Here is a 26,344-nt window from a genome sequence, read left to right on the forward strand (position 1 = left end):
TTAGGTTAAATTTTTCAAATTTACACTTCTTGTTAATTAATAAAGTATCTTTTAAGTGATGAATTTTATAATAACAAATAATTTGGACTAACTATATTATAATTAAGACCATTAAATTTAAATATATTTTAAAGTGCGGAGAAACCATAAAAAATTAATATGGAGGAAATGGGTAGTACTAGTATTTTAGAGAAAATTAGTACATAAAAAAAATACAGTAAAATTCAAATTGGAAACCGAGAAGTTCCCCTTTGTAGTTAGCGAGTGACTGTTTCCTAAACTTTTTCCCACCATCGTTTCAGAGAACTCAAAAGTGTTCCTTTTTATATCCATATAAGTCAAAAGATTCACAATTTGAGCAGCGAGATGCAAGATAGAGCGGCAATGTTCTGTCGAATGTTGGAGAAGGCATTTCATTCGTCGGCGCAGAGGGCAAATAAACACCGCCTACGGTTTCCACCCCTCACATCCGTCGATCTTCCTGACATTTGGATTCCACGCCACGACACATCCATCGCCAAAACATGTTCTCCTCATCTCAAGACTAATTGTTAGTGGTCCTTTCCTTTTATCTATTTATTTGCCAGCCAATGGTTAACTGAACTGCATTATGTGTTAACAATTGGTAATGCTGTTCCTTTTTGTTTTTCATGTTTGGCTCACCTCTTAGCATATAATTTCTGTTATTTTTTGTGGTTGACAGTTAGCTATCCTCAGAGAACTTCTGATATGTCTGAATTTACAAGTACATTCTTCTTGATAAGTCGAAACGTTTCATTAATTAAAACTGAGTTGGTGTCAAAAAAAGAATACGTACAAGTTGTGACTTGTTTATATGACTCAATCGGAGTCTCCACTGTGGTCCATCAAGTTTATCGAGCTATCAGTGCAATGCGTCATGCTCCCTTTATACCACCAAAAAAAAAAGGGGGTCGTTGGGTTTCAAGCATAAGGGAAAATAATCCCTGTGGAAATTTTATTCCACATTTGGTTGAACTTTTGATTCAGGTATAAGCAATCCCGGGATTGTTTATAACACAATTGTGGTATTATTTTTTTACCACATTCTATATGGGATAGTAATCCTACTAATCCTGGGATAAAACAACAAAGCAACACATTTGCCCTTTAAAGTCTTTAAGGAAAACCAAGGTTAGAATTGAAAATAAAAGTTTATTCAAGTTTATCTAGTGTAAAACCAAACACATAGTTTATACTATACTCCATATATCTCATTTTTAATCTTATTTTTAATCCAATGAACCAAACATCTACCAATAAAAGTATATCCCCCAAATTATCCGTCATTGTTTATTCCTCGTACTATAATCCTCACATTATAATCGCAGTATAACTTGTTTGCAAACCAAGTAGGGCAGACCAGTGTCCTGCGTTCACGCAGGCTCCAGGAAAGGGCCGCACCCCAAGGGTGTAATGTAGGCAGCCTACCCTGATGCAAACATCAATGGCTGATTCCACGGCTCGAACCCGTGACCTATAGGTCACACGAAGACAATTTTAAGAAAAAAAATCTTCTAATGATTTCTGTATCTTTTTCAGTAATTTGAAACATTTTCCTAATTCTTTCATTCACATACAATGAAAAGAGATGACATTTTCAGACTGCCTTTCTTCTCTATAATCTCCACTTAACATGGTAGCTTCCTCCACTACGTCTTCTGTAACCTCCACGATCTGTCAGAAAACAAGAGTGCACGGAATCACAGTAGTGAAGCCATCATGCAATGAAGCAAGGCGATAACTCTTTTGTAATGTGAAACCATCATGTAGTGCAACAGTTGTGTATCCTGCACTGCGGACTAAGCGAAAAAGAAGCTACTTCTTTTCAAGCCTTTATGCTTAAAATTTGTTTCCCCACCTCTCTCCTATATCCTCCTGGACCCATACTGATAGCTCCATGTGATAATGTTTTATTGTAATTGATGGATTTGCAAGTACATAAAAATGGCTTAACCCGTGCATAAGTGCTTCCGGCTAGTGCTGAGGATTTACTAGTTCATAAAACAACTACAACTATGTCGCGATCGCAAAAAAGATGGGGATTTTATTAGTACAATTTTTACTATTCTAATGTCAAATGTAACATGTATTTTCTTTCCTGAAAATAATGGTTGATGGAAAATGGGTTATTAACTGTGCGAGAATCAGGTTGGGGATATTGGGATTAACCTGGAAGGTAAAAATATCATTGTTTTGATAGTCTTTAAGTAATTTGGTGTACCTGGTCAGGAACATCAAGATTTCTATGATCCTACAAGTGAAATTAAAAGATCTTTTTCCTTTCACTTGCATTTTTGGTGTAACAATAGATATCATATTGCATAGATAAAACAACACCAACAACAATTACGCACCAATCCCCAGCAAGTTGTAATTGTTGATGATTCAGGATGAGTCATATGCATAACTTGTATATCTGTTAGACGCCAAGTTTTTGTCACTAGTGAAATTATTGACTAAAACATGGTTATGTTTTCATTAGTGAGATCTAAGTGTAATGAGGTTCTTTCTCCACGGGGGATCTGATGCCTTTGCAATGTGAGTGCAAAAAGCTGTTCTTTTTATGTATATAGAGTTTCACTAATGACACACTACGATGGTGTAAAAAATGCATATAATGTGATGGTATGGAGTATTTTCACCCCTCTAACAAATCTGTCTAACTTTATTATTATTATTTTTTTATTTTATCAGATCTGTCTAACTATCCGTTCAAACAGGAATATTCTCTTTACAACAAAAATACAGATGAAACACAAGAGATATTTCTATGCTCTCTACATCCTACCCTAAAAAAAAGGGCAGCCCGGTGCACTAAGCTCCCGCTATGCGCGGGGTCCGGGAAAGGGCCGGACCACAAGGGTCTATTGTACGCGGCCTTACCCTGCATTTCTGCATACTACAAAATATTCTTCTCTTTCCAAACTGACCAAAAAATACAAAGAGGTACCGCCTCCCAAAGGGCTTACCTTTTCTTATAATTTTCTGTATCTTCCAGCTTGCAACTTTTTTCCGTTACTGTTCTTGGAAGCACCAGTACTCACCTGATATAGAACAATGAGAACATTTGTTCCTAGAGTTGGATGACCATCTCGCAATGCAACTTTGAATAATCGGCATCCTCTCCTCCCTCTTTGCACATATAAGATCAACTCCTTAAAATGTCATTCTTGGGTATCACATTGAAGGATGCTCATGAAGTAAGAAATGCATCTTCCTTTGGCACCTGAGTATGCTACATCCCCTTCTGCACCTCTCCCTTGTCCCATGTGTCTGGTAACAGGTAAAGCCCGAAGGCTGTTTCAGTCCCTTTCGGCGGAGGTGCCAACTATCTCTCTTTTCTACTAACACTTCCTTGTCCCATGTGGTAGGATTTTATCCCAAATACCCTGATGCTCGGGCAGCTCTACACCATCTCTCTTTTCCACCTCCCCATCCCCTGTTGTCTAACTGTGCAATTTTATGCAAAATCTCCCAAAATTCCTCCCACTTATAATATTGAATGACCCTTCTAAAACTTATATCCCATAATATCCCCGGACTACGCCTTCTCATAACTTTAACTACCATTCTCTCCTTATCATTTCCAATGGCGTATACTTGCGGGTATAAATCACTCAAGGATGTCTCCCCAACTAATAGGTGTTACCTTGGAGACTAAAGCAATATGTGGTTCAGATCTTGTAGTTCGGCCACCTTTGTGTCACACAACATTGAAGTGTCATTAGCAATATGTGCATCGTCTTGTTGATAATGGGATATTGAAGTAAAATGGCTTTGGATGGAGTTAAAAAATCTACTATGGTAAAATTAGGAACTCATTAATATTTTGTATGTTTTCATTGTTAAGTGAATATAGTCTAGGTGATTGTGTTTTTTGTAGGATTTTTTATTAAGCTTATTAGATGTGTAGCTTCACTTTTTTGTGGCATTGGCTTGGTGCTTTGATGGAATTATCAAATTTATCGAAAAAGAAACATATGTTTTTTTACTGCGGTGCCTTCAATATATGAATATCCTATTAGAAGAGTTTAACTTATTCACAAATCTTTTACTCAAGGAGAAAAAAAAGTATCAATAAAAGTACAACAAATTATGTGATATCTTCTTATTAAGAAATGAAAGGTATTAAGCAAACAAACTTCAAACAAAGAGGGCTCAAGGGTTCCTGTAAGTTAAGTCAATTTTTAAAATAGTCACATTAACTTACTCCACACTGAAGTCAATGATATTACTATAACCTATGGGCATATTTCTGTGCACGATTACTATAGCTTTGCTTGACTTCATGCATTGGATGATAGCATAATTGGGATGGAAAGAGCATGACTACTTTCATCAGTTTTGCCTGTAATTTTTACTTACTTTAATTTGCGCAAAATATGTAGAATAATCTTACCCGAAGACCATAATCTTACTCCCAAAGGACTATATCTTGAATGCAGGTAATCCAATTTCATTACATCTACTTATTAAAATTTTATTTACCGAGTTATTCCCTGTTCTAAAACTAATGTGTTAGACTATATTACAAATCATAATTTGGAAAATGAAATAAATGGATGAAATCAAATCATTTGAAAAAAGTACTTATTACCTACTTTTGGAAAGGGAAATGTTTCAGAAACAAAACGCCTCAGGCCCAATATGTATATATATATATATATATATATATATATATATATATATATATATATAAACAAACTTCTAGAAATAGATTTGATATAAAAATCAAAACAACCTTCTTGAGTTTCTCTAGATGATACAAGAATTAGGTTGTGTTTGTCACCACTAAAAGAAAGTAAATGCATTGTTCCTAATAAGACATTCATCTTGTTTCCAATGTTTGATGGAGTGAGAAACATGCATGCACTTCTTAGATGAAAATATTAAGAATAGAAAAGATTCTTAATGACTGCAGCTCTTTTATTCGGTTAACTCTATTCTATTGTAAAATGCAAACAAATAACAACTTCAGTTTTTAAAATATCCGAAGAGAATGAAGTTATTCCTTAGCGAACTCACTCCATAGACTCCTGATATGTTTCCAGTTCCATTGTCATTCAATACATGGCATCATGTAAAAATATTATCAATTACATAATAAAGTATTAATTCATCAATCTCTCCCTGATAATTTGTGCATTGCACATTTACAAACTAGTATCGTATACAGAGTGTATCTATCACCTAAGGAAAAACTATAGAATGCTGTCACCCTAGGCTCAAGAACTATCTATCGTACCCTAAAGTTGTTTCAGAACTTTTACTTATAACAAAGAATTTCCTGAACTGTCAATGGCGTGGATAATAAATCAAATAACGTGAATTAGTCTCCTCTGTGGCCAACTTTCTCATGTTGCAAAGTAACTATCTTGCTATCAGTAATGCTGAGAGAATGTAAATATGAGAATGCACTTTTAGTTATTTGATAATAGCTATGATGTTTTCTACTGCTGTTGTATTAGTTTATTGAGCAATTTTTATTTGTGAGTTGTTTCCTTATGCACATTATTTTTGGTTTAAAAGCATAATTAACTATTTTACTGCTGTGTAAATAAAGCAGCTATTGGTCAGATTGCTAGAGTGCTTGAAGGAAAGCCAATTGCAAACAATATAAACTCTTGGATAGCAGCTGAAATATCTGAATTGAAGAATACGATCGGAAAGACTCCAGGTTTAGGTGTTATCCTTGTGGGTGGAAGGAGGGATTCTCAATCTTTTGTCCATATTAAGATGAAAGCTTGCATGAAAGTTGGAATAGCACCATTCACGGTGGAACTTCCTGAGGATTGCACTGAAGCTGAATTACTTGATGCAGTTTCAAGTTTTAATGAGAATCCATTAATACATGGTGTAGTTGTGCAGCTTCCTCTACCAAAAGTAATTTACCCATCCCCAGTTCTCAGTTGAATTTGTTCTTCATTTTCTTCACCTTTTTTTGTCCGTATTAACTTCAAATTATTGTTTCTTGTTTATAATAGCACACCTCCTTTTTGATTTAGCTGTTTCCAGATTTTTGGGGTACTCCAGATGACACAATGTGGTCATGCTGCTTTCGTTGTGCAACATGTGATCATATGTCCAGATCTCTAAAGCACATAACTTCTCATATTGCACTTTTCCCTTAAATAGTAATGTAAAGCCTTGTAGTCACATTTAGTTAGTATTCTACCCACTAATTTTCCTAATCAAATTCTTCATAGAGCTCTATTCCATTCTATTTAAATGAAATTAATCAAGAGATGATTGTGTTGAGCTCGATGAATCTAGATTTGCTACTTTTAAGGAGCAATATCTTTCAAGGGGAGGGAAATTGACCCTTGTGAAAACTTCTTTGTCAAATTTCATTCTATGTCACTTTTGGTCATGCCCATGTCCATTTCAGATGGAATTTATTACCTTTATTGGGAGGGAAAAAGAAAATTTAGTAAAGGTGTCTTATCAGATTGGACATCCACCATTTCTTGTGCAGGGTTGCGAGTTAGGAATCATTACCACCTTTAAACCAAGCCCTTCTAGGAAAATGGTTACTAAAATTTAACATTGATGAGAATAAACTGCCTGATAAAGTCAAATATTTTTATTATAATAATGAGAGAGGAAGATAGATCAGTAAAGAAGATAGGAGACATTCTTTATCTTGTGGAAGGGGATTAGGAAAGGTTAGATCAGGTCCATTCACATTTCTTTCAAGGTGGGGTTTTTTCTTTTTATTGGGAGGACACTCTGACTCTGTGCAAAGAAGGGACTTTGAAGAATATATTACTGTGAGAAGGCACGGGAGAAAATATGTTATTGATATTAGATGAACAATACAATACAAGAGGTCCTTATTTATAGCTATACTATACAAGGACATACTACTCTTCTACCAATGTGGGACAATACTACACTATATACATGCTGTAAACTAACACTCCCCCTCAAGCCGGTGCATACAAATCATATGTACCGAGCTTGTTACATATATAACCAATACGAGGACCAGTGAGAGACTTGGTGGAAATATCTGCAAGTTGATCATTCGACCTCACAAACTTTGTAGCAATCTCTCCTGAAAGTATCTTTTCTCTGACGAAGTAACAATCAATCTCAATGTGTTTAGTTCTCTCATGGAACACCGGATTTGATGCAATATGAAGGGCAGGCAGCTTGATTATCGCACATAAATTCCATCCGACTGACTTCACCAAATTTCAACTCCTTGAGCAATTGTTTGGTCCAGACTAGCTCACATGTTGCCATAGCCATTGCTCGATATTCTGCTTCTACACTAGACCGAGCAACTACATTCTGTTTCTTGCTCTTCCAGGACACCAAATTTCCTCCTACTAAAACACAATATCCAGACGTAGAACGTCTATCAGAAGGTGATCCTGCCCAATCAGCGTCTGAGTATCCAATGATCTGCTCATGACCTCGATCCTCAAAGAGTAACCCTTTGCCTGGAGCCGATTTTATATATCGAATAATGCGAACAACTGCATCCCAATGACTATCACAGGGAGAATTCATAAACTGACTTGCAACACTCACAGGATAAGAAATGTCGGGTTTAGTCACTGTGAGATAATTTAATTTTCCAACCAGCCGCCTATAGCTTGCAGGATCGCTAAGCGGCTCCCCTGTCCTGGCATAAGTTTAGAATTCGGATCCATCGGAGTGTCAACAGGTCTGCAACCTATCATCCCCGTCTCCTCAAGAATGTCTAAAGCATATTCTCTTTGAGAAATAACAATACCTGAGCTAGACTGGGCAACCTCAATACCTAGAAAGTACTTCAATCTGTCTAGATCCTTAGTTTGGAAGTGCTGGAAGAGATGCTGCTTCAGATTGGTAATACCATCCTGATCATTGCCAATAATAACAATATCATCAACATAGACTACCAGATAAATACAGAGACTTGAAGCAGAGTGTCGATAAAACACAGAGTGATCAACTTCACTACGAGTCATGCCAAACTTCTGGATAACCGTGCTGAACTTACCAAACCAGGCTCGAGGAGACTGCTTTAGACCATAAAGTGACCGACGCAAGCGACATACAAGGCCACGAGACTCCCCTGAGCAACAAAACCAGGTGGTTGCTCCATATAAACCTCATCCTCAAGATCACCGTGAAGAAAGGCATTTTTAATGTCCAGCTGATAGAGGGGCCAATGACGAACCGCAGCCATGGATAGAAAAATGTGGACTGAAGCCACTTTAGCCACGGGAGAGAAGGTATCACTGTAATCGAGCCCAAATATCTGAGTATATCCTTTGGCAACAAGACGGGTCTTAAGTCGATCAATCTGTCCATCGGGACCAACTTTGACTGCATAAACCCAACGACAACCAACAAGTAGATTTACCTGAAGGAAGAGGAACAAGCTCCCAAGTATCACTTGTATGTAAAGCAGACATCTCGTCACTCATAGCCTGTCGCCATCCTGGATGAGACAACGCTTCACCTGTAGACTTAGGGATGGAAACCGAGGACAAAGATGATATAAAAGCATAATGGGGAGATGACAGACGATGATAGCTCAAACCGACATAATGAGGATTAGGGTTAAGTGTGGTCCGTATACCTTTCCGAAGTGCAATCAGTGTACTAGGAGCAGGGTCCGCAACAGGAGCAGGGTCAGGTGCAGGACGAGAACCAGTTGGGCCTGATGGAGGACTCAAACGACGATGATAAGTCAAGAGTGGTGTTCCTGTGGCTGGGGAACTAGGGGGAACAACACTAGACTCCTCAACGGTTGGTATGGATGAAACCTCTGTGGTCGAAGGTGGAGGAGGAGCTATAGTAAACTCCTCAAAGGTCGGTATAGGTAAGACCTCAGATATATCATGGTGTTCAGCAGAGGTAAAGAAAGGTTTAGACTCAAAAAATGTGACGTCAGCTGATATAAGGTACCTACGAAGATCTGGAGAATAACAACGATGTCCCTTCTGAACACGAGAATAACCAAGGAAGACACACTTGAGAGCACGAGGAGCTAACTTATCTTTCCCAGGGGCTAAGTTATGAACAAAACACGTGCTTCCAAAAACACGAGGTGGAAGAGAGTATAAGGGTGACTGGGGAAACAATACTGAATGTGGAATCTGATTCTTGATGGGAGATGAAGGCATCCGATTAATCAAATAACAAGCTGTGAGAACTGCATCGCCCAAAAAACGCAACGGAACACGAGATTCAATTAGAAGTGTGCGAGCAGTCTCAATAAGGTCCTTGCCTATTCTTTCTCTCAGCAACCCCATTTTGCTGAGGGGTATAAGGACAAGATGTCTAATGAATAATTCCTTGAGAAGTCATAAACTGCTGAAATTGAGAAGATAAATATTCTAAGGCATTATCACTGCGAAAAATGCGAATAGAAACACCAAATTGGTTTTTGATTTCAGCACAGAAACTCTGGAATATAGAAAATAACTCAGAACGATCTTTCATTAAGAAAAGCCAAGTACATCTTGAATAATCATCAATGAAACTGACAAAATAACGAAATCCCAAGGATGAACTGACTCTACTAGGACCCCATATATCAGAATGAACTAAGGAGAAGACAGACTCTGTATGACTCTCAACACTACGCGAAAAAGAGGCTCGGGTATGTTTCCCAAGTTGACACGACTCACAATCTAATGTAGACAAACTAGATAAACTAGGCACCATCTTCTGAAGTTTGGATAAACTCGGATGTCCTAAACGTCTGTGGATTAGATCTGGAGGATCTGTAACTAGACATGTTGTGGAAGGACTGAGTGAGTTAAGGTAGTAAAGGCCTTCTGATTCACGTCCTATACCAATTGTCTGTCCCGTACTGCGGTCCTGCATAATAAAAGAATCGTCAATAAAATATATACCACAATGGAGGACACGAGTCAAACGACTAACAAATGCAAGACTAAAAGGACAGCCAGGGACATAAAGAACGGAATCTAGGGTGATAGAAGACAAGGGATTAGCTTGTCCAACTCCTTTTGCCTTAGTTTGACATCCATTGGCTAAAGTAACAGTGGGAAAAGACTGTGAATATACAATATTTGACAAAAGTGATATATTACCAGAGATGTGATCAGAAGCGCCGGAGTCCATGACCCATGGGCCAAGAGTGCTAGACTGGGAAATACAAGCAAAAGAATTACCAGTAACAGAAGTATCAGTCTAAGCAACTGAGGCTACTTGTGGAGATGTCTGCTTACTTGCTCGATACTGAAGGAGCTCATTATATTCTTCTTTAGATAAAGAAAATCCTTGGTTACCTGGAGTCTCGGTCTGAGCAATGTAAGCATTTTTGGGTGGACGACCATGTAAGGAATAGCACATTTCACGAGTGTGTCCAAGTTTGTGACAATAAGAACACTTGGGTCTAGATCATCCAAAACGACCTCCTCCTCGTCTATGCTCCATAGTTTGAGATGCCCGAACATCCATTGTCTGGGATGCAAGAACAGAGGAATCAAGTATCTGTGATGAGATCACTGGTGGACTTGGTGCTGCAGCAAGGCGGAGTAATCGAGAGAATAATTCATCAACTGTCGGGACAGACGGACTAGCCAAAATCTGGTCGCGTACTGAATCAAGATCATTAGGAAGTCCAGCGAGGGTAAGAACGAGAAACATCTTCTGTCGCTGCTCTTGTTGTTTTTCCACACTAGCAGAAACTGGTATCAACTTCTCAAATTCTTCCATGACTGCCTGTACTTGACCCAAGTAAGTAGATATATCCAATTCCTACTTCTTTAAGCTTGTCATCCGCGATATCACATCATAGAAGCGAGATATGTCATTAGTGTATAAGGTGCGTGCCTTTGCCCAAACCAAATAACATGTCTGGAATGGACGAAACAAGGGCATCAACTTGGAATCAATAGATCGCCACAAGATGCTACATAACTGAGCATCGATTTTTGCCCAAAGTGCTATTGCCTTTTCATCTCCATCGCTAGACTGTTTGATTAGATGATCTTGAACACCTTGACCTCTACACTATAACTCGACAGATGAAGCCCAAGCTAAGTAGTTTGAACCTCCCATTAAAGGTTCTGAGGTAATAATAGCACTAGAGCTTCCAGAACTCATGTTTCTAGACCCAAAAGCATCAAATCCCAAAGACATTGTTGCAAATTATTACCTAATAAAAGAAAGAATCAACTGTAATCCACTGAAACAGTATACGGAAACACAGAAATAGAATACTGAAATACTGTAGCTGCCGGAATCTACTGTAGCTGCCGGAATAGTACTGTAGCTGCCGGGAAAAAAACTCAAAGTTATCGGAATGAAATGAAAACAGTAGGGATAGTATCGGAATTACCAGGCGACCCAACTGTTCTGAAGGAAGATTTTCAAAAAATGGCCGGAAGTGGTCGTACGCGCCGGCGCGTGAGCTCAGGTGCGTGAGCTTCTGGTGGCGCGTGGAGGCGCGTGAGGAGGCTGCCGCCGGAGCTTTTCACTGGGGTTTGGTCGCCGGACAGTGACGACTCTTGTGGTAGTGTTGGATTTTGCACAACACTGACAGAAATGAAGCAGCTAGAAAACAGTCTTAAAAAAGTACTGATTTCTCTTTCCCTGAATCGCTGGAATTTATGCACAGCGATAAGTCTCTCACAATTGCTCTGATACCATGTGAGAAGGCACGGGAGAAAATATATTATTGATATTAGATGAACAATACAATACAAGAGGTCCTTATTTATGGTTATACTATACAAGGACATACTACTCCTCTACCAATGTGGGACAATACTACACTATATACATGCTGTAAACTAACAATTACCATACATAACTGTTGTTGACAAAGTGTGGCGACGTGGAAGCAGTCATTGTTCACAATTCTCAAATTGTTCACCAGCACACATCTGATAAGAGCTAGATAAGATTAGGAGTTGGAGCCATATCCTTTTATCTTTTTGATTGATCCATAACATTGGGATTCTTTTGGAGATTGAGAGAACTTGAATAGGAAAACATCCAACAATGGTATGCTTTTCGTGATGCATTCCTTGAGTTGGTGTACTATTATTAGCAGTATTGTCGTCATCGATATCATCATCATCATCATCATTATTGTTTGGTAGGTTTCATGAGTGTAACCCGGAGGAGGATTTTTCTCCCTTGACAATTACATGGAGGCTTAATGGTCCTAGGAAAGCTTTTCTATAATTTTTTCCCCTCGCTTGAAAGGGTTGTTTGGAAGCAGCAATTACTGTGGATAATCTTCATCAGGACAGGAGGAAATAATTTTAGTAAATGGGTGTGTTTTCGTGTGAGCGAGCTGAGAACACTGTACACTGTACACAAAATGTTTCTTCAATGTGATTGAGCAAATGACTGTTGTCGGCTAATTTTCTCTCTACTGGGCATCCGGCATTTTATGATTGAGTTGGGTTAATATCCGCTCTAGGCCTAGAAGCACTTATGCATCGGCAGTTATCAGAAGCACTGGGAGATAGTACATAAGTGCTTTAGTTGAGATAGTAGGTAAATGCTTTAGTTTTATTGCTTTATTCTGTTGGAATGAAACAGAAGACTTTCTTGGGATAAGACAGATCTGCCACAAGTTTCATTTCACCTAATGTCTGCCCTTTTTTGTTTGCGCCATGGAGAAAACGACCTCATCGCTCTCAGATGTCTGTGCTTTCTGGAATGTTTCTCTTTGTGCAGCTGATATTCTTTATGGTCGGATGATGTTCTTTCTGAGATTAGTCCAAATGTGTGATCTCTGGCATATTTAACTTTGGGTATTGATTTATGGGCACAGCACTTGGATGAAGAAAAGATTATAAGCTATGTGAGTCCGGAGAAAGATGTGGATGGCTTTCATCCCACCAATGTTGGTAATCTTGCCATGCGCGGAAGGGAGCCCTCATTCATCCCTTGTGCTTCAAAGAGTTGCGTTGAGTTACTGCTCAGGAATGATGTGAAAATCAAAGGTAAAAATGTAGTGGTAGTCGGGAGGAGCAAGCTTGGGGGGTTGCCCACTTCCTTGCTAATACAGGTAGACCATTTTCTTTTACTGCTAAATTTTAAACTATTATCCTTGGCTTAATGCATATTTTAATTTGCAGAGGCACCATGCAACAGTCACTACTGTGCACGCATTCACCGGGAACCCAGAGCAAGTAACCTGTGGGGCTGACATTTTGGTTTCAGATATTGGAGTTCCAAACATGATTCGAGGGCACTGGCTGAAACCAGGGGTTATTGTTGTTGACATGGGTGCAAATTCAGTTGAGGTAGCCACAAGCTGTTACATTTGCTTGTATTTCTTTTGCTTGCTAAAATGATTTGAGATACTTGTTCGGCAATTTACACTTTTGTTTGCTATGCATACTAGTGCTACAATAGTTCCTTCGCTAAATATCTTGGTTCACACTGGACAGTTCTCTTTGAAAGGAGTCTTAAGTCCTCACTTTATTAGTTGCTCTATTGTGAATTATGAGTATCATTCTTATATTGATGGCTATGATCTTATATATGCAGGATACTGGCAGTTTGCAGGGTCATCGTCTGGTTGTAGATGTTTGCTATGAGGAAGCGATAGTGAAGGCCTCAGCTATTACCCCTGTTCCAGGAGGTGTTGGACCCATTACAATCTCTATGCTTCTCTCCAACACTGTTGACGCTGCTAAGCGTACTTACAGGAACACCTGATAATTGGTTGCTTTTGATTTTAATCTACCAACATTGAGGACACCTACATTGTTGTCCAGCAGGAGACTCATAAGATATGGATCATAGCCATAGTCATGTTCTGCATTTCACTTCCCAAATAATCTTAATTTCGCACTCTTGCGGCTGGTAGCGCAACATTATTTCTTCTTCCTTCTGCATTCTAGGCAGCAGAGGAACTGAGTAGGGGTATCATAAGATCCTCAGTTGTCTTTTCCCGATGCTTTAATGCACTTCCAAGATTTCTGTTTCAGGTCTTAGGAGATTTGTGGAAACATTACCTGATATGCGTTTGATGGGGATAAGTAAAATAAGAGGCCTGAAATAGTGTATTAACCTTTCTAAACTCTGTATCAGCCTGTTTTTTTTTTTTTTGTGAATTATTCCAGATGCTTTAAGATTTAACCCCCTTATCTGCGAATCCTTCAACTCAGATGAGATCACGAGGATAATTAATTATCTTGTCTAATTTGGTATATCTTTGGAAACAATTCTTGGGGTAGTTTTCTTTTGAGTGTAATCTAGGACATCAAGCAAAACTTATTAATTGATAGAGTTGGTCCAGATTTTACATAGGGATTCCGTTTTGCATATTGTCTCTTCTACTCTGTATAGCCACAAGGTTTTTTGTCTTTTGTTTTTTTTGACAGTGGTGTCTGGACCTACTTACGCGCACCTTGACAATTCCAACGCGTACTTGCTACCTCTCTTCAGCATAGGTACGTGTAACTCTATCCATCAAAGCTTAGACAGATGAGAAGAAATCACCTAGTGTAGTTGCTGGGATTTGAAACCTGATCTTCAAGGTTTGCATTGATTTTATTGACCATTAGGCCACACCCTTGCAGCTAGAGGGATGTTAAAAGCTAATAATCAAGCATTTCTTTGGTTGATGCTAAGGTCTTTTTGACCGGTAAATAAACTATATGGATCCAACACCCAAATGGGGCTGTTATTACCCTTATACATGCGTACACAAGACCAAAAATTTTTAAGAAAATAGTATTTGCCCCTGAAAATAATTGCTTTTCGTACATTATCGAAAGGGAATATAAAACAATTGCTTTTTCTATTGTTAATTTTCCACTTAGTACTTTACAGATGTAGTTGCTGCTGCAACTCAGCCTTCATGATTCATGCTATTACTTCTTACTGCGTAAGGCTATTTACAATTGCCGGAGCTAGCTGCTTGATAAGGAAATACTTGAATGCCAACATACTCGTGTGTGATTGGTGCCGAGTTTTAGGAGTACCATAATGCTTAGTGTTCATTCAGAGACCTGGTCTTTTAATTTGTGCATAATTTTTTAATTTTGATAAGAAGTTACATCCATTTTCTCTGGCTCCTTTTATTTTCTTTAAGTTCTGAAATTTCTTATTGTTTACTTACACAAGGAAAATGGTTTCACTCCTTGTGGTTATTGGCTTTTTATGTCTTACCTGCCTGTGGTTGCAAGATTGCCCGAGGGCCCCCACCCCCCTCTGTGTTTATATACTCTTTACCTGCTGGTCGAAAAAGATGTATAGGTGTGTAAGCCTTGCGATTTATATGGAGTACTATATTTTTGTCGTAAGCACTTTTTTTTTTCATTTCTGACATCAACAGGTTATGGTTATAATCACAACATCCTCAGATCCAAGTTTATTCTCTTCCAACTCAGAAAATCAACTTATCTGAGTGGTTAGCAGTGTGGGAAGCTATCTGGAAAGAGGGAGAAAATTCGTATTAATATGTGCTTCATGTGCAAGAGGTCGGGGAAGATGTGAACCACTTACTAGTTCATTTCAGGCCGTGCATTTTGTTTTGGAGTCTAGAACCTGTTTGGAGCCAAATAGTCAATGCTGAACACTGGCAAAAACTTGCTATATGCATTCAGAAGGAAAAGGAGAAGAGGATGACCATGGGAAGTGGTTGTTGTGACACTCGTCTGAATAACTAGGGAAGAAATAAATGGAGGAGATTTTGAAGGAGTTTTCACTCCTTTGCACATATTTGAATCATTCATATTTTCTGTAAATTGTTGGAGCAGTTAATAGAATCCTGATTAGAATAGACGATAGAGTACACTTGGTAAAAAATCATATTGTGTATTTGTACTTCGCGCTTTTATACGAGTTTCTCCCTTGACATCAATAAGACTGTTACGTTATCCACAAAAAAAGAGGAAAAAAATTCAGGACAACTCAACTCCATTGTGGCAGATTCAAATGCTATGGAATATGCTTGTTTACAATGACAATGAACCTACTTTATCTCTAAATTAAGGACGGTTTATAGATCATCAAATTCCCACAAATGGAATGAAAAATGGGTCCATTTAAATGATCAAGATCTTGCAAACAACAAAGCTCCTTCCCCATATGGAGTTTGGAATCTTTTTGTGTGTTTGATAATGACTTATTAACTACGTGCAATCCTTGAGACCTACGGCTAACCCGAATATTGTGAAAGGAAATTTAAACAATATACTTGAAGAACATCTAATTTTGCCTCTACTTTTTGTATAATACTAGTTTCTCGGCACGCCATATTTTGTAAAATATAATATTGCAAAATAATATCAATAGTATCTAAACAAAGCATCGAGTACAATAACTTGATATATAAATTTAGGAAAATAGTATTATTTAACTAAACGAATAACTACACAGAATTGACTTACACTTACAGTCTGAAATATCAATAAGAATAAAAGCATTTGAAGAATTATGGATCAAAATGATTGCTGCAAGAATACAAATCAAATTTTGAATGTTATACCAACACAAGATGATTTCATATAAAAAAGCATTAAATTTGATATGTAGGTTGACACAACAATAATATTGCTTTTTCCCATCAAATTAAATAGAACATCAAAAATCAAGCTAGTATAGCTTATTTCACTGTAAGAAAGACCACTTCTTTGTTGGCTTTAATTGTCTCATTAATTATTGGACGTATCTTCGTTGTTTGTTTTCGTGCTCATCGTTATTGAATTCCTTTCCCATGAAATAGGAAGAGACTTGCTTATCGTGAAATCAATAAACTTTATGTGTGAAGTCATGAAGTGGAGGAAATTAAACACTAAGTAACAAAATCTTTATGTTAATAGAAAGTGTTAGACTATATTTTCTTGTTTAATTATACAAATATAATTGTTGTTATTATCTTATACGCACAATACTTGATTCATAAAACATTTTTAAGGAAGAACTTACGAAAGAAATTATTTAAATTTAAGTATTATTGATGACCTGGACATATCATTACTCGACCAAATTATTTTGGAAATTCAATTATATTCCAATCTTAAATATTCATGTGATGTATATATATCACACTCAATCTCAAGTTAAACAAAAGACAGGAATGAGCGCCAAACACACATGGAAATGCTGCGGAAGTACTAAAAAGAGAACTACTTTATCACTATTCAAATCCACGTTCAAACATGTTAGAGAAAATATTTGGTTTAACTAGGGATGTCAATGGTTCGGTTCGGACGGTTATTTTCTAAAATTTGTACCATATTAATTTTTCGGTTATTCTATTATGCATAACCAAAATTAAGCTTTTCGAAACCGTTCCAATCATGTCGGTTTCTCTTCGGTATTAGTGCGGTTCGGTTAATTTTCGGTATTTTTTTAAATGTCATGTAAAAGTCACTAGTAGAAGTAGAATGCAATAACATATGTACTTTTATAGGACTTAGCAAACTCTCTAGATATTTTACTCTTTAAAGAGTGATGAATTAAGAAAATATTAAATATGGCCAGAGTATAGATCCATCAATTATTCTACAGCAGCGTAAAAGAAACTAAACAAAGATATTAACCGAGTGAAAATATATTAACCAAGCTGGAACTCAAGAATAAAGTCAATAGAAGATTAAATATTCAAAAAGATAAATCTTAATCATATGAAAGGAAACATATTCTAACCATTGTAGTTTGCTACTAATCGCTAGAATAGCTTGTGTCTTGCTAGTGAATATGTTGAAAATAATTTAGTTTCAATAGGAGTAGCATTATAGGTTTGGGAATTAAGATTTTGAGTTTAATTACTTGTTTGCTTGTAACCTTTTTCACAATTTCAAGGCCCAAGGAAAATTTTAATACATTATTATTCTTAAACTTAATATATAAATATATTTTTCACATGTAAATTTATTCGGTACAGTTCGGTATTTTTTCGGTTTATTTTTATAAAATAAAAAATCACCCTAATTATCAGTACGATTATAGATTTATATAAAAACCTACGGTTTTATTAAAGAAACCTAGAAATCGATTCGGTACAGTACGATTCGGTCGGTTTAGTCGATTTTTAAATATCCATTTACACCCCTAGTTTTAACACTTTAACTTTCAGTTAGATTTGTTATTTTGTTTAGTAGTTTACATGAATCATAAGGAATAGAAAGAATCAGCACACCAAATATTTCAATTTTTACAAGCTAATTGGTCACAACCCCTAAAAATTTGCTTCAATATCTTTAAACAACGAATTGCAGTTTCTCTAACAAAAGTGATAGTAGTGCCAAAAACTCTATGATATACTCCGATCCTCGTCCCAAATTAACAGTCACTCTAACTTTCAAAGAATTATCTAGAAATAATTGTCACTTGTTATGAAAATAATTATAATGTGGATTTCCATTTATTACTTCGTTATATATAATTTTCCTGAAGAAGATTATCCGTTTGGTACTCTATTGAAGTTTATCTACAAGCAGCTGATGCAGGCAGGTTGTAAGCAACTCAATGAAATGATTTGCAGCAGCTTCTTATTAAACAGGCAAGTTGCAAGCAGCTCAAGCAGACAACTTACAAGCAACTCAAGAAAAACCTCGCAGCTGCTTCCTGAAAAGCCTCGCAACTGCTTTCTTTTTTCTATAAATAGAGGAGTTTTTAGTTCATTATGTACATCAGTTTGAAGTTGAATAAAAAGATCAATCTCCCTCTATATTTGTCTTCGATTTATTTACTTAACAGTCTTTATTTTATAACACATTATCAGCACGAGACTCTGTCATTTTGAGCACTTACTTCGAATTTAATTTCTATTTCAGTGTTCATCTCCGATGTAAGGCGGCGCTCTTACCTCCGTGGTTAGATCTTGTTCATTCCGAGTATTATAAAGCAGATTATATCCTTGAGGTGTGTTCATCTCCGATGCAAGGTGACGCTCTTACGTCCGTGGTTAGATCTTGTTCATTCCTAACATCATAAGGCAGATTATATCCTTGAGATGGTAAGTTTTTCTTCTTGGCAGTAGTGATGTAGATATCACTTACATCTGGAGTGGCTAAATTTGCGTAATTTAATTTGAGCCTTTTGCTTATATTTTAATATCTTTATCATCGTTTGATTGGTTATATGTTACGTATACAATACCTATTTTGGTATTTATTTTCATCCTTATTATCTTAATAAAGGATTACAAAGTGGATAACATTGTTAGATTCCCTTAAACTCCAACAGAGTTTGCAAGAAATATACAACCACCAGAAGTGGTTATGTTTCGTATATCTCATTGTAACTAAATTTTGTTAACCTCCAGAAGTGGTATATGCGTATGACCACCAAAAGTGATAATTTAGGCTTTCTATGGTTACAATTAAAGATAAACTAGAGAAATATTTTCTATATTACATGCACGCCTCGATTTGCTCCTGAAGTAGTAAATATTTTAAAAGAGGTTGAAACATCACAATTTGATGTGATTAATGCGCGTTCAGATAATTATGTTTGATTTCCTGAAGGATGATAATTTTTGATAAATATTAATCCATTCCCTAAAATGAATGTGATAATATTAATAAAGCCGTAAATATGAACGCGCTCTTGATGTAAATATATTACAATTCACCTCCAGAAGAGTTAATATGATTGAGAGAATATATACAATATTTCGTATTTTAAATTTGCTCCTGAAGAAGTAACACAATTGAAATTTCCTCATGAAGTAGGAAAATATTTTGAAGCAGTGTCTTTCTGTGCTTAAATAAAATAATGAGTTATTCAAAGTTATTTTTGAAGCACATTTTTATTCCCTGGAGTGAATGAAGAAATACCACAATTCACCTCCTGAAGAGGTAGAATAATAGACGATATAAATATTATTTTTGTAGCAAAAAGATCATTGCCACACGTACTTGTTGTATGCAAAACATCTTGGATAATTTTATTAAGTATCATTCTAATGCAAAATGCTTTCTACTACAACCACACTGATATATTATGGTTAGTTATTATTAACTACCCCGAAGAAAATAACAACTCATGTATATTTCCCTGAATGATGTAATGACTATGTGGTTGCCGCTTTGATATAAAATATTCATATGTTAATGGCGTTTCTCCCTGAAGGAGATATTTGTCACAAAGTTGATGGTAAAAATATTGAAATTCTTGATTTCTGACATTTATAAATTTAGAATTGTCTTTATATTGTTTATTTGATTATGATTTTCTCTCATGATACCAGAAGTGTCTGAGCAATATTTGATAGTACAAAATGTATCAAAAACTCCTGAATAACTAACTGTTTGTCTAGAAGACACGTGACACCAGTAGTGTCCGAATAATATTAGATTGTGGATAATAAATGAAGGTTTTCGAAGAGCTTATATACAAATATTTCATTCATATTATATGATTATGGTCAAGACATATGTTGTAGTAAACCTGAACTTTACTAATACAAATGACTATCATATTGAGACTATAAATTATTGGAAGATTAAAAATTTTCATGTTTCCATAATCATAGGGGGTAAAATAATATGTATGTGAGAAGTGACTCACCTTATTCTTTAATTTGTACTATATCATGTATCACAGTAAACCAGAAGTTTACTAATGTAAAAGCAGTCACAGTAAACCAGAAGTTTTATTGAGGCAAAAGTAGCAACTGTAAATCAGAAACTTACTGACACAAAAGTAGCCACAGTAAATCGAAAGTTTACTGATGCAAAAGTTTATGCCATAGTAAACTAGAAATTTACTTAGAGATAACACATTTCATGATAAACTTGAAGTTTTCATTTGCCATTTTTAAATGAGCTATTTGAGAATTCGGATAAGCATATACAAAAGAACTAGAAGATTCTTCAAGAATTCTCTTGTGTTGCTTGTTCTCATAATAAATTGATTGTACCAGCTAAAGTTGGGACTAAAACCCCTGAATTCTGGAATATATAAAAGGTGAATATGATCCCATTCACCTATCATGTGAACCACTTATAGATGCATATATGAGATGGTTACATGTGTGTTTATTGTCAACTTGCAGTTTGACATTTGAAATTGCTTTTCTAAATTAAGAGCATAATTTTCAGATTATGAAATCAAGATAATTCATCTTGATGATGTTGGTTTATATCCAAGCTAGTTTAGAATTGAATACCTTCTATTAATGGCTAAACTATTTCTTATGAGAACAAAGTTTCATATGTTGGTCTAAGATTTTCTAAATTGCATACAACAACACTTGTATGTATCAGACCAACAAAATATGATAAGTCCTCCCCTCACAATTGGTTTAGGATGAAAAACCAAATATTTTTATTATCTAATAACTTTTGATGTGTGGTATATGATTAATTTCTCTACCACAACACACAAAGATAGATTTCCCAAAGAAGAGTGGGGATATGAGTTAGTTTTTCTAAAATTTGGGGGATAGAATAAACAACTGAAAAATATGCTATATGAATCGAATTATCATTAATATGATCCTCACTTAGAACATAATTCAAGTCCAATGCAAGAAGCATTTGCTGATTCAAAATTGTAACGACCCGGCCGGTCGTTTTGAGAGTAATAGCCCCGATCTCCTATTTACTATTTTCCCCATATTGTATTCTGCTTATGTGACTTTCTGGGAGGTTTTGTTGTGGTTTCGGAGTGAATTGGGACACTTAGTCCCTAAAACGGAAGCTCAAGTTCTAGGATTTTTGACCGTATTGGAACTGTGTGAAGACGACTCTGGAATGGAGTTTTTTCGATTTCGTTAGATCCGTTGGATGATTTTGGACTTAGGAGCGTGTACGGAATGTGAATTGGAGGTCTGTAGCTGATTTAGGCTTGAAATGGTGAAAGTCGAATTTTTGGAGATTTTGACTGTAAGTGAATATTTTGATATCAGGGTCGGATTCCAATTCCGGAAGTTGGAGTAGGTCCGTAATGTTGAATATGACTTGTGTACAAAATATGAGGTCAATCGGACATGGTTTGAAAGATTTCGGCATCAGTTGTAGAAGTTTGACGTTTCAAAGTTTATTAAGTTGAATTGGAGGGTGATTCGTATTTTTAGCATTGTTTGATGTGATTTGAGGACTCGACTAAGTTCATATAGTGTTATAGGACTGGTTGGTATATTTGGTTGAGGTCCCGGGGGCCTCAGGTGAGTTTCAGATGCTTAACGGATCGAAATTTGGACTTGTGTAATTGCTGAAGCTTTCAAGCTTCTGGTGTAATTGCACCTGCGGTGGGGTGGCCGCAGGTGTGGACACGCACGTGCGAGAGGCCAAGCGCAAAAGCGAGATTGAGGAGATGGCCAGGGGTCGCAGGTGCTAGGAAATTTCCGCATCTGCGAGCTAGCAGATGCGCTTGAAGTTCCGCAGATGTAGAGAGTGAGCTGGAAGGGGAGACCGCATGTCACGACCCGAAATTCCCACATTCGGACCGTGATGGCGCCTACCATTTTACTGTGATGACCCAAAATATCATCTTTAAATTTAATAATTAATTTTATATTCTAAGACCTCGAAAATCACTATTTATTATTCCCTGACTTGCGTGCGCAGTCCATAAAATTTTCTAAAATATTTTAGGTGAAAAATAAATTAAAATATGAATTAGAGCTTTAAAACTTGGATCAGTGTTTTGACAGTTCCGGTAGGTCCGTATCGTGATTTGGGACTTAGGCGTATGCCCGAAATCAAATTCCGAGGTCCCTAGCCCGAGATATAGAATTTTGATAAAAAATTTAAAGTTTAAGTTCAAATTGTGATCGGATGTCAAATTACGTGCAAACGACCCTGGAATAGAATTTTGATGATTCCAACAGCTCCGTATGGTGATTTTGGACTTAGGAGCGTGATCAGAATTTTATTTGAAAGTGCTTAGTGAAATTAGACTTGAAATGGCTAAAATAGGAATTTAAAGTTTGAAAGTTTGACCGGGGAGTTGACTTTTTGATATCGGGGTCGGAATCCAGTTCTGAAAATTTTCACAGCTCCGTTATGTCATTTATGACTTGTGTGCAAAATTTGAGGTCAATCGGACTTGCTTTGATAGGTTCCGGCATCGAATGTAGAAGTTGAAAATTCTTAGTTTCATTAAGCTTGAATTGGGGTATGATTCGTGGTTTTAGCGTTGTTTGATGTGATTTAGATGTTCGACTAAGTTCGTATGATATTTTAGGACTTGTTGGTATATTTGGTTGAGGTCCCGAGGGCCTCGAGTGAGTTTCGGATGGTTAACGAATCAAAAGTTGGATTTAAAACAGTTGCTGCAATATTTCCTTTCTGCTGCAAATTCTGGCCCAAAATCGAGCTCCCAAGATTGAGCTCCCAAGATCGAGCTCCTGAGATTGAGCTCCCGAGATCGAGCTTCCAAGATCGAGCTCCCTGATCGAGCTCCCTGATCTGTAAGTTATAAAAACAGAGGCATTCGATCCATTTGCCATTTTTGACAAACTTGAGCTTGAACAGAGGTGACTTTTGACAGATTTTCAAGGAAAGACATTTGGGGTAAGTGATTCCAACTCGGATTTGGTCTATATACACAAATATATCATTGTTTTCATCATTTAATTAGTGTTTTGAGATTGAAATTTGGAAAATTTTAGAAATCTCATAGAAACTAATTTTTGAGATTTCAGTATCTATTCAGAGTCGGATTTGAGTGAAACTGGTATGGTTGGACTCGTAATTGAATGGGTTATCAAATTTTGTAAGTTTCGCCGGATTCTGAGATGTGGGTCCCACGGGCGGTTTTGAGCTAATTTCGGATTTTATTGAAAAATATAGTCTTTTCTTATGAAATTGATTCCTATAATTTTTGTTGACTGTATCGCATTAATTATGACTAGATACGAGTCGATTGGAGTCAGAAAATCGAGAAAAAAGCATAATACTTGGTTAAATTGGAGCAAATCGAGGTAAGTGACTTGTCTAACCTTGTGTGGGGGAAATTCTCCTAGGATTGATAATTGTAATGTGTGAAAAGTCGTATACACGAGGTGACGAGTGTGTACACGGGCTAAATGTGAAAGATTATATTTTAAATTGTGTAGATTACTGTTGCGCATTAATTAAATTATTTCATTTTTTTATATTCTTTATTATTGATTTAATTTTTATATTTTTAAATTTGCTTGACATTTTTCTGCTAATTGTTTTATCTGTTTAGTTGGAACTTGGTTTCTTTTATTCTGTGCATTATTTGAAGGTTGATTTTCTTTAAATTAAATATTATTAATATGAAGTATTTGACATTTTTAAACTTGATATTGAAGCAGCGTATTAAAGATTTTGAAATATTATTTTCCTGAATTATTTACTCCTGAATATTTTTGTAAGATTTTCGTACTCATTGTGATGGAGCAGTGAGCTCTTTATTGTGGAAAACATATTATTGATTGAATTATTTTTACCTGAGCCGTGAGCTCTTTACTGTGGAAAAATATTATTGATGATTTATTTTGGCATGAGCCGTGAGCTCTTTATTGTGGAAAAATATTGTTGTTGAATTATTTTGGCAAGTTAAATTATTTGAGCACTTGAGGTGCAAATTGTGATATATTGTGATATTGATACGCATGCGGTGAGATAAGGGTGGCTTCATACACGTGGCTAGTAGGGGGGAACTACTAGAAGTCATGCGGTGTGATAAGGATGGCTAAAATGCGGGATGCTATTTCGGGAAAAATATTTTCTTTAAAATAAACTGTGAAGGTTCCCACGGTGAGATAAGAAAATGAGATATTGTGAATTTGTTTATGATTTGGGACTACGAGGCGGATACCTCGGGAGTGCCCTTGTTGATATTGATTTATGGCCGCAGTTGCTTTTGATTATTGTTGTGATTTTCTTAAAGTTGAAAATAATTCTGTTTTTTTTCTACGAGGTATTTATTTTCCTTTATTTGGTGTAATTAAATGTGACATACTACTTGATTCATTTCCATTGTCATTTTATCTTATAATATAGTTTAAACATTTTACCATGCCATTATTTATTCTCCAGTAGGGCCTGACCTGACCTCGTCACTACTCTACCGAGGTTAGACTTGGCACTTACTGGGTACCATTGTGGTATACTCATACTACGCTTCTGCACATCTTTTTGTGTAGATCCAGGTACATCTTATCAGACAAGGCATCAGTAAACTAGCTGTACGAGGAGACTTCGAGGTATATCTGCCAGCGTCCGCAGACTCCGGAGTCCCCTTCTATCTTACTATGTTGTGTTCTTTATTTTCGTTAGGCTCTGATGTATAGAGACATAACGAATAAATTCTTAGAAGCTTGTGACTTATTTCTACCGGGTTTTGGGAGTTGAAATTGTTTGAATTGTAGTTTATTTATTTCAGATATTTATTATTATTTCGCATTGATAGGCTTACCTAGTCTTAGAGACTAGGTGCCATCATGACCTCCTACAGAGGGAATGTGGGGTCGTGACATTCACTTGCTAGGCAAGCCAACGTTAGAATAAAATTATCTATTTTAAAATAATTTTTTTAAATTTATTAATAACAAAGAAACAAATGCGGAAGTAAAGTCTGAAATGTAGTGAATAATACATAAAAAAAATAACAGTGTCTAAATACCATCCCAAAATTGGTGTCACAAGTGCACGAGCTTCTAGAATAATACAAATATGGTCTGAATAAAATAAAGCTGTCTCGAAACAAACACACATCTAAAGTAAAGTAGACGGGGACTTCAGAACTGCGAACGCCGTGCAGTTATACCTCAAGTCTCCTCTGAGTAGCTGAAATCAAAGCAAGTCTATGGTACGCCGTTGGGACCAACTCTGAAATCTGCACAAGAAGTGCAGAGTGTAGTATCAGTACAACCGACCCCATGTACTGGTAAATGCCGAGCCTAACCTCGACGAAGTAGTGACGAGGCTAAGGCGGTTCACTTACATTAACCCGTACGCAATATTAGTAACAACAACATAATATAAATAAATCAGGTAACTCATTTATAATAATTGAAGCCAACTCAGTAGCCATAATCCATTATTATTTCAACCAATTTTTGTTATAGCGTGCAAACCGCTTCCACAATATAATCATTTTCAATCCTCTCATATAATTATTTTTTAATCAAGTATATATTGACTTTTAAATAAGTCTATTGCGGCATGCAATCTGATCCTCCAATATGGAATTTTTAATAATTCTGTTGCGGCGTGCAACCCGATCCTCTAATATGGACTTTTTAATAAATCTGTTGCGGCGTGCAACCCGATCCTCCAATATGGACTTTTTAATAAGTCTGTTGCGGCGTGCAACCCGATCCTCCAATATGGACTTTTTAATAAGTCTGTTGCGACGTGCAACCCGATCCTCCAATATGGACTTTTTAATAAGTTTGTTGCGGCGTGCAACCCGATCCTCCAATATGGACTTTTTAATAAGTCTG

The 26,344-nt window shown here is 36.5% G+C and overlaps 1 protein-coding gene and 1 pseudogene across 3 annotated transcripts; one reads left to right on the forward strand and one right to left on the reverse strand.

Annotated features, from left to right (window-relative positions):
- The first annotated feature begins 219 nt into the window (after positions 1–219).
- Positions 220–15,827, forward strand: LOC107785718 (bifunctional protein FolD 1, mitochondrial-like). 3 transcript variants are annotated; one of them, XM_075239739.1, is made up of 8 exons: positions 412–550; positions 4,410–4,466; positions 5,588–5,904; positions 12,785–13,021; positions 13,092–13,259; positions 13,507–13,600; positions 14,346–14,414; positions 15,302–15,827. In XM_075239739.1, the coding sequence occupies exons 3-8, from the start codon at positions 5,758–5,760 to the stop codon at positions 15,379–15,381; spliced, it is 795 nt and encodes a 264-aa protein (XP_075095840.1). In that variant the 5' UTR covers positions 412–550; positions 4,410–4,466; positions 5,588–5,757; the 3' UTR covers positions 15,382–15,827. The 3 variants fall into 3 exon arrangements, with proteins under 3 accessions (XP_075095837.1, XP_075095838.1, XP_075095840.1); XM_075239736.1 differs by lacking the exon at positions 4,410–4,466 and having other exon boundaries at positions 220–550; XM_075239737.1 differs by lacking the exons at positions 4,410–4,466; positions 14,346–14,414 and having other exon boundaries at positions 221–550.
- On the reverse strand, positions 3,225–3,372 carry LOC142174019 (U6atac minor spliceosomal RNA; annotated as a pseudogene).
- Positions 15,828–26,344: the final 10,517 nt, after the last annotated feature.

This window comes from Nicotiana tabacum, chromosome 19 (genome assembly GCF_000715075.1).
Source record: "Nicotiana tabacum cultivar K326 chromosome 19, ASM71507v2, whole genome shotgun sequence".
NCBI lineage: Eukaryota > Viridiplantae > Streptophyta > Magnoliopsida > Solanales > Solanaceae > Nicotiana > Nicotiana tabacum.

Excerpts from the sequence above, each read along its gene's own strand:
- LOC107785718 (XM_075239736.1), top strand. The coding sequence starts at position 367 with ATGCAAGATAGAGCGGCAATGTTCTGTCGAATGTTGGAGAAGGCATTT. Across the intron at positions 13,022-13,091 it reads CCACTTCCTTGCTAATACAG|AGGCACCATGCAACAGTCAC; the intron begins GTAGACCATTTT and ends TTTAATTTGCAG. Across the intron at positions 14,415-15,301 it reads GCTACCTCTCTTCAGCATAG|GTTATGGTTATAATCACAAC; the intron begins GTACGTGTAACT and ends TGACATCAACAG.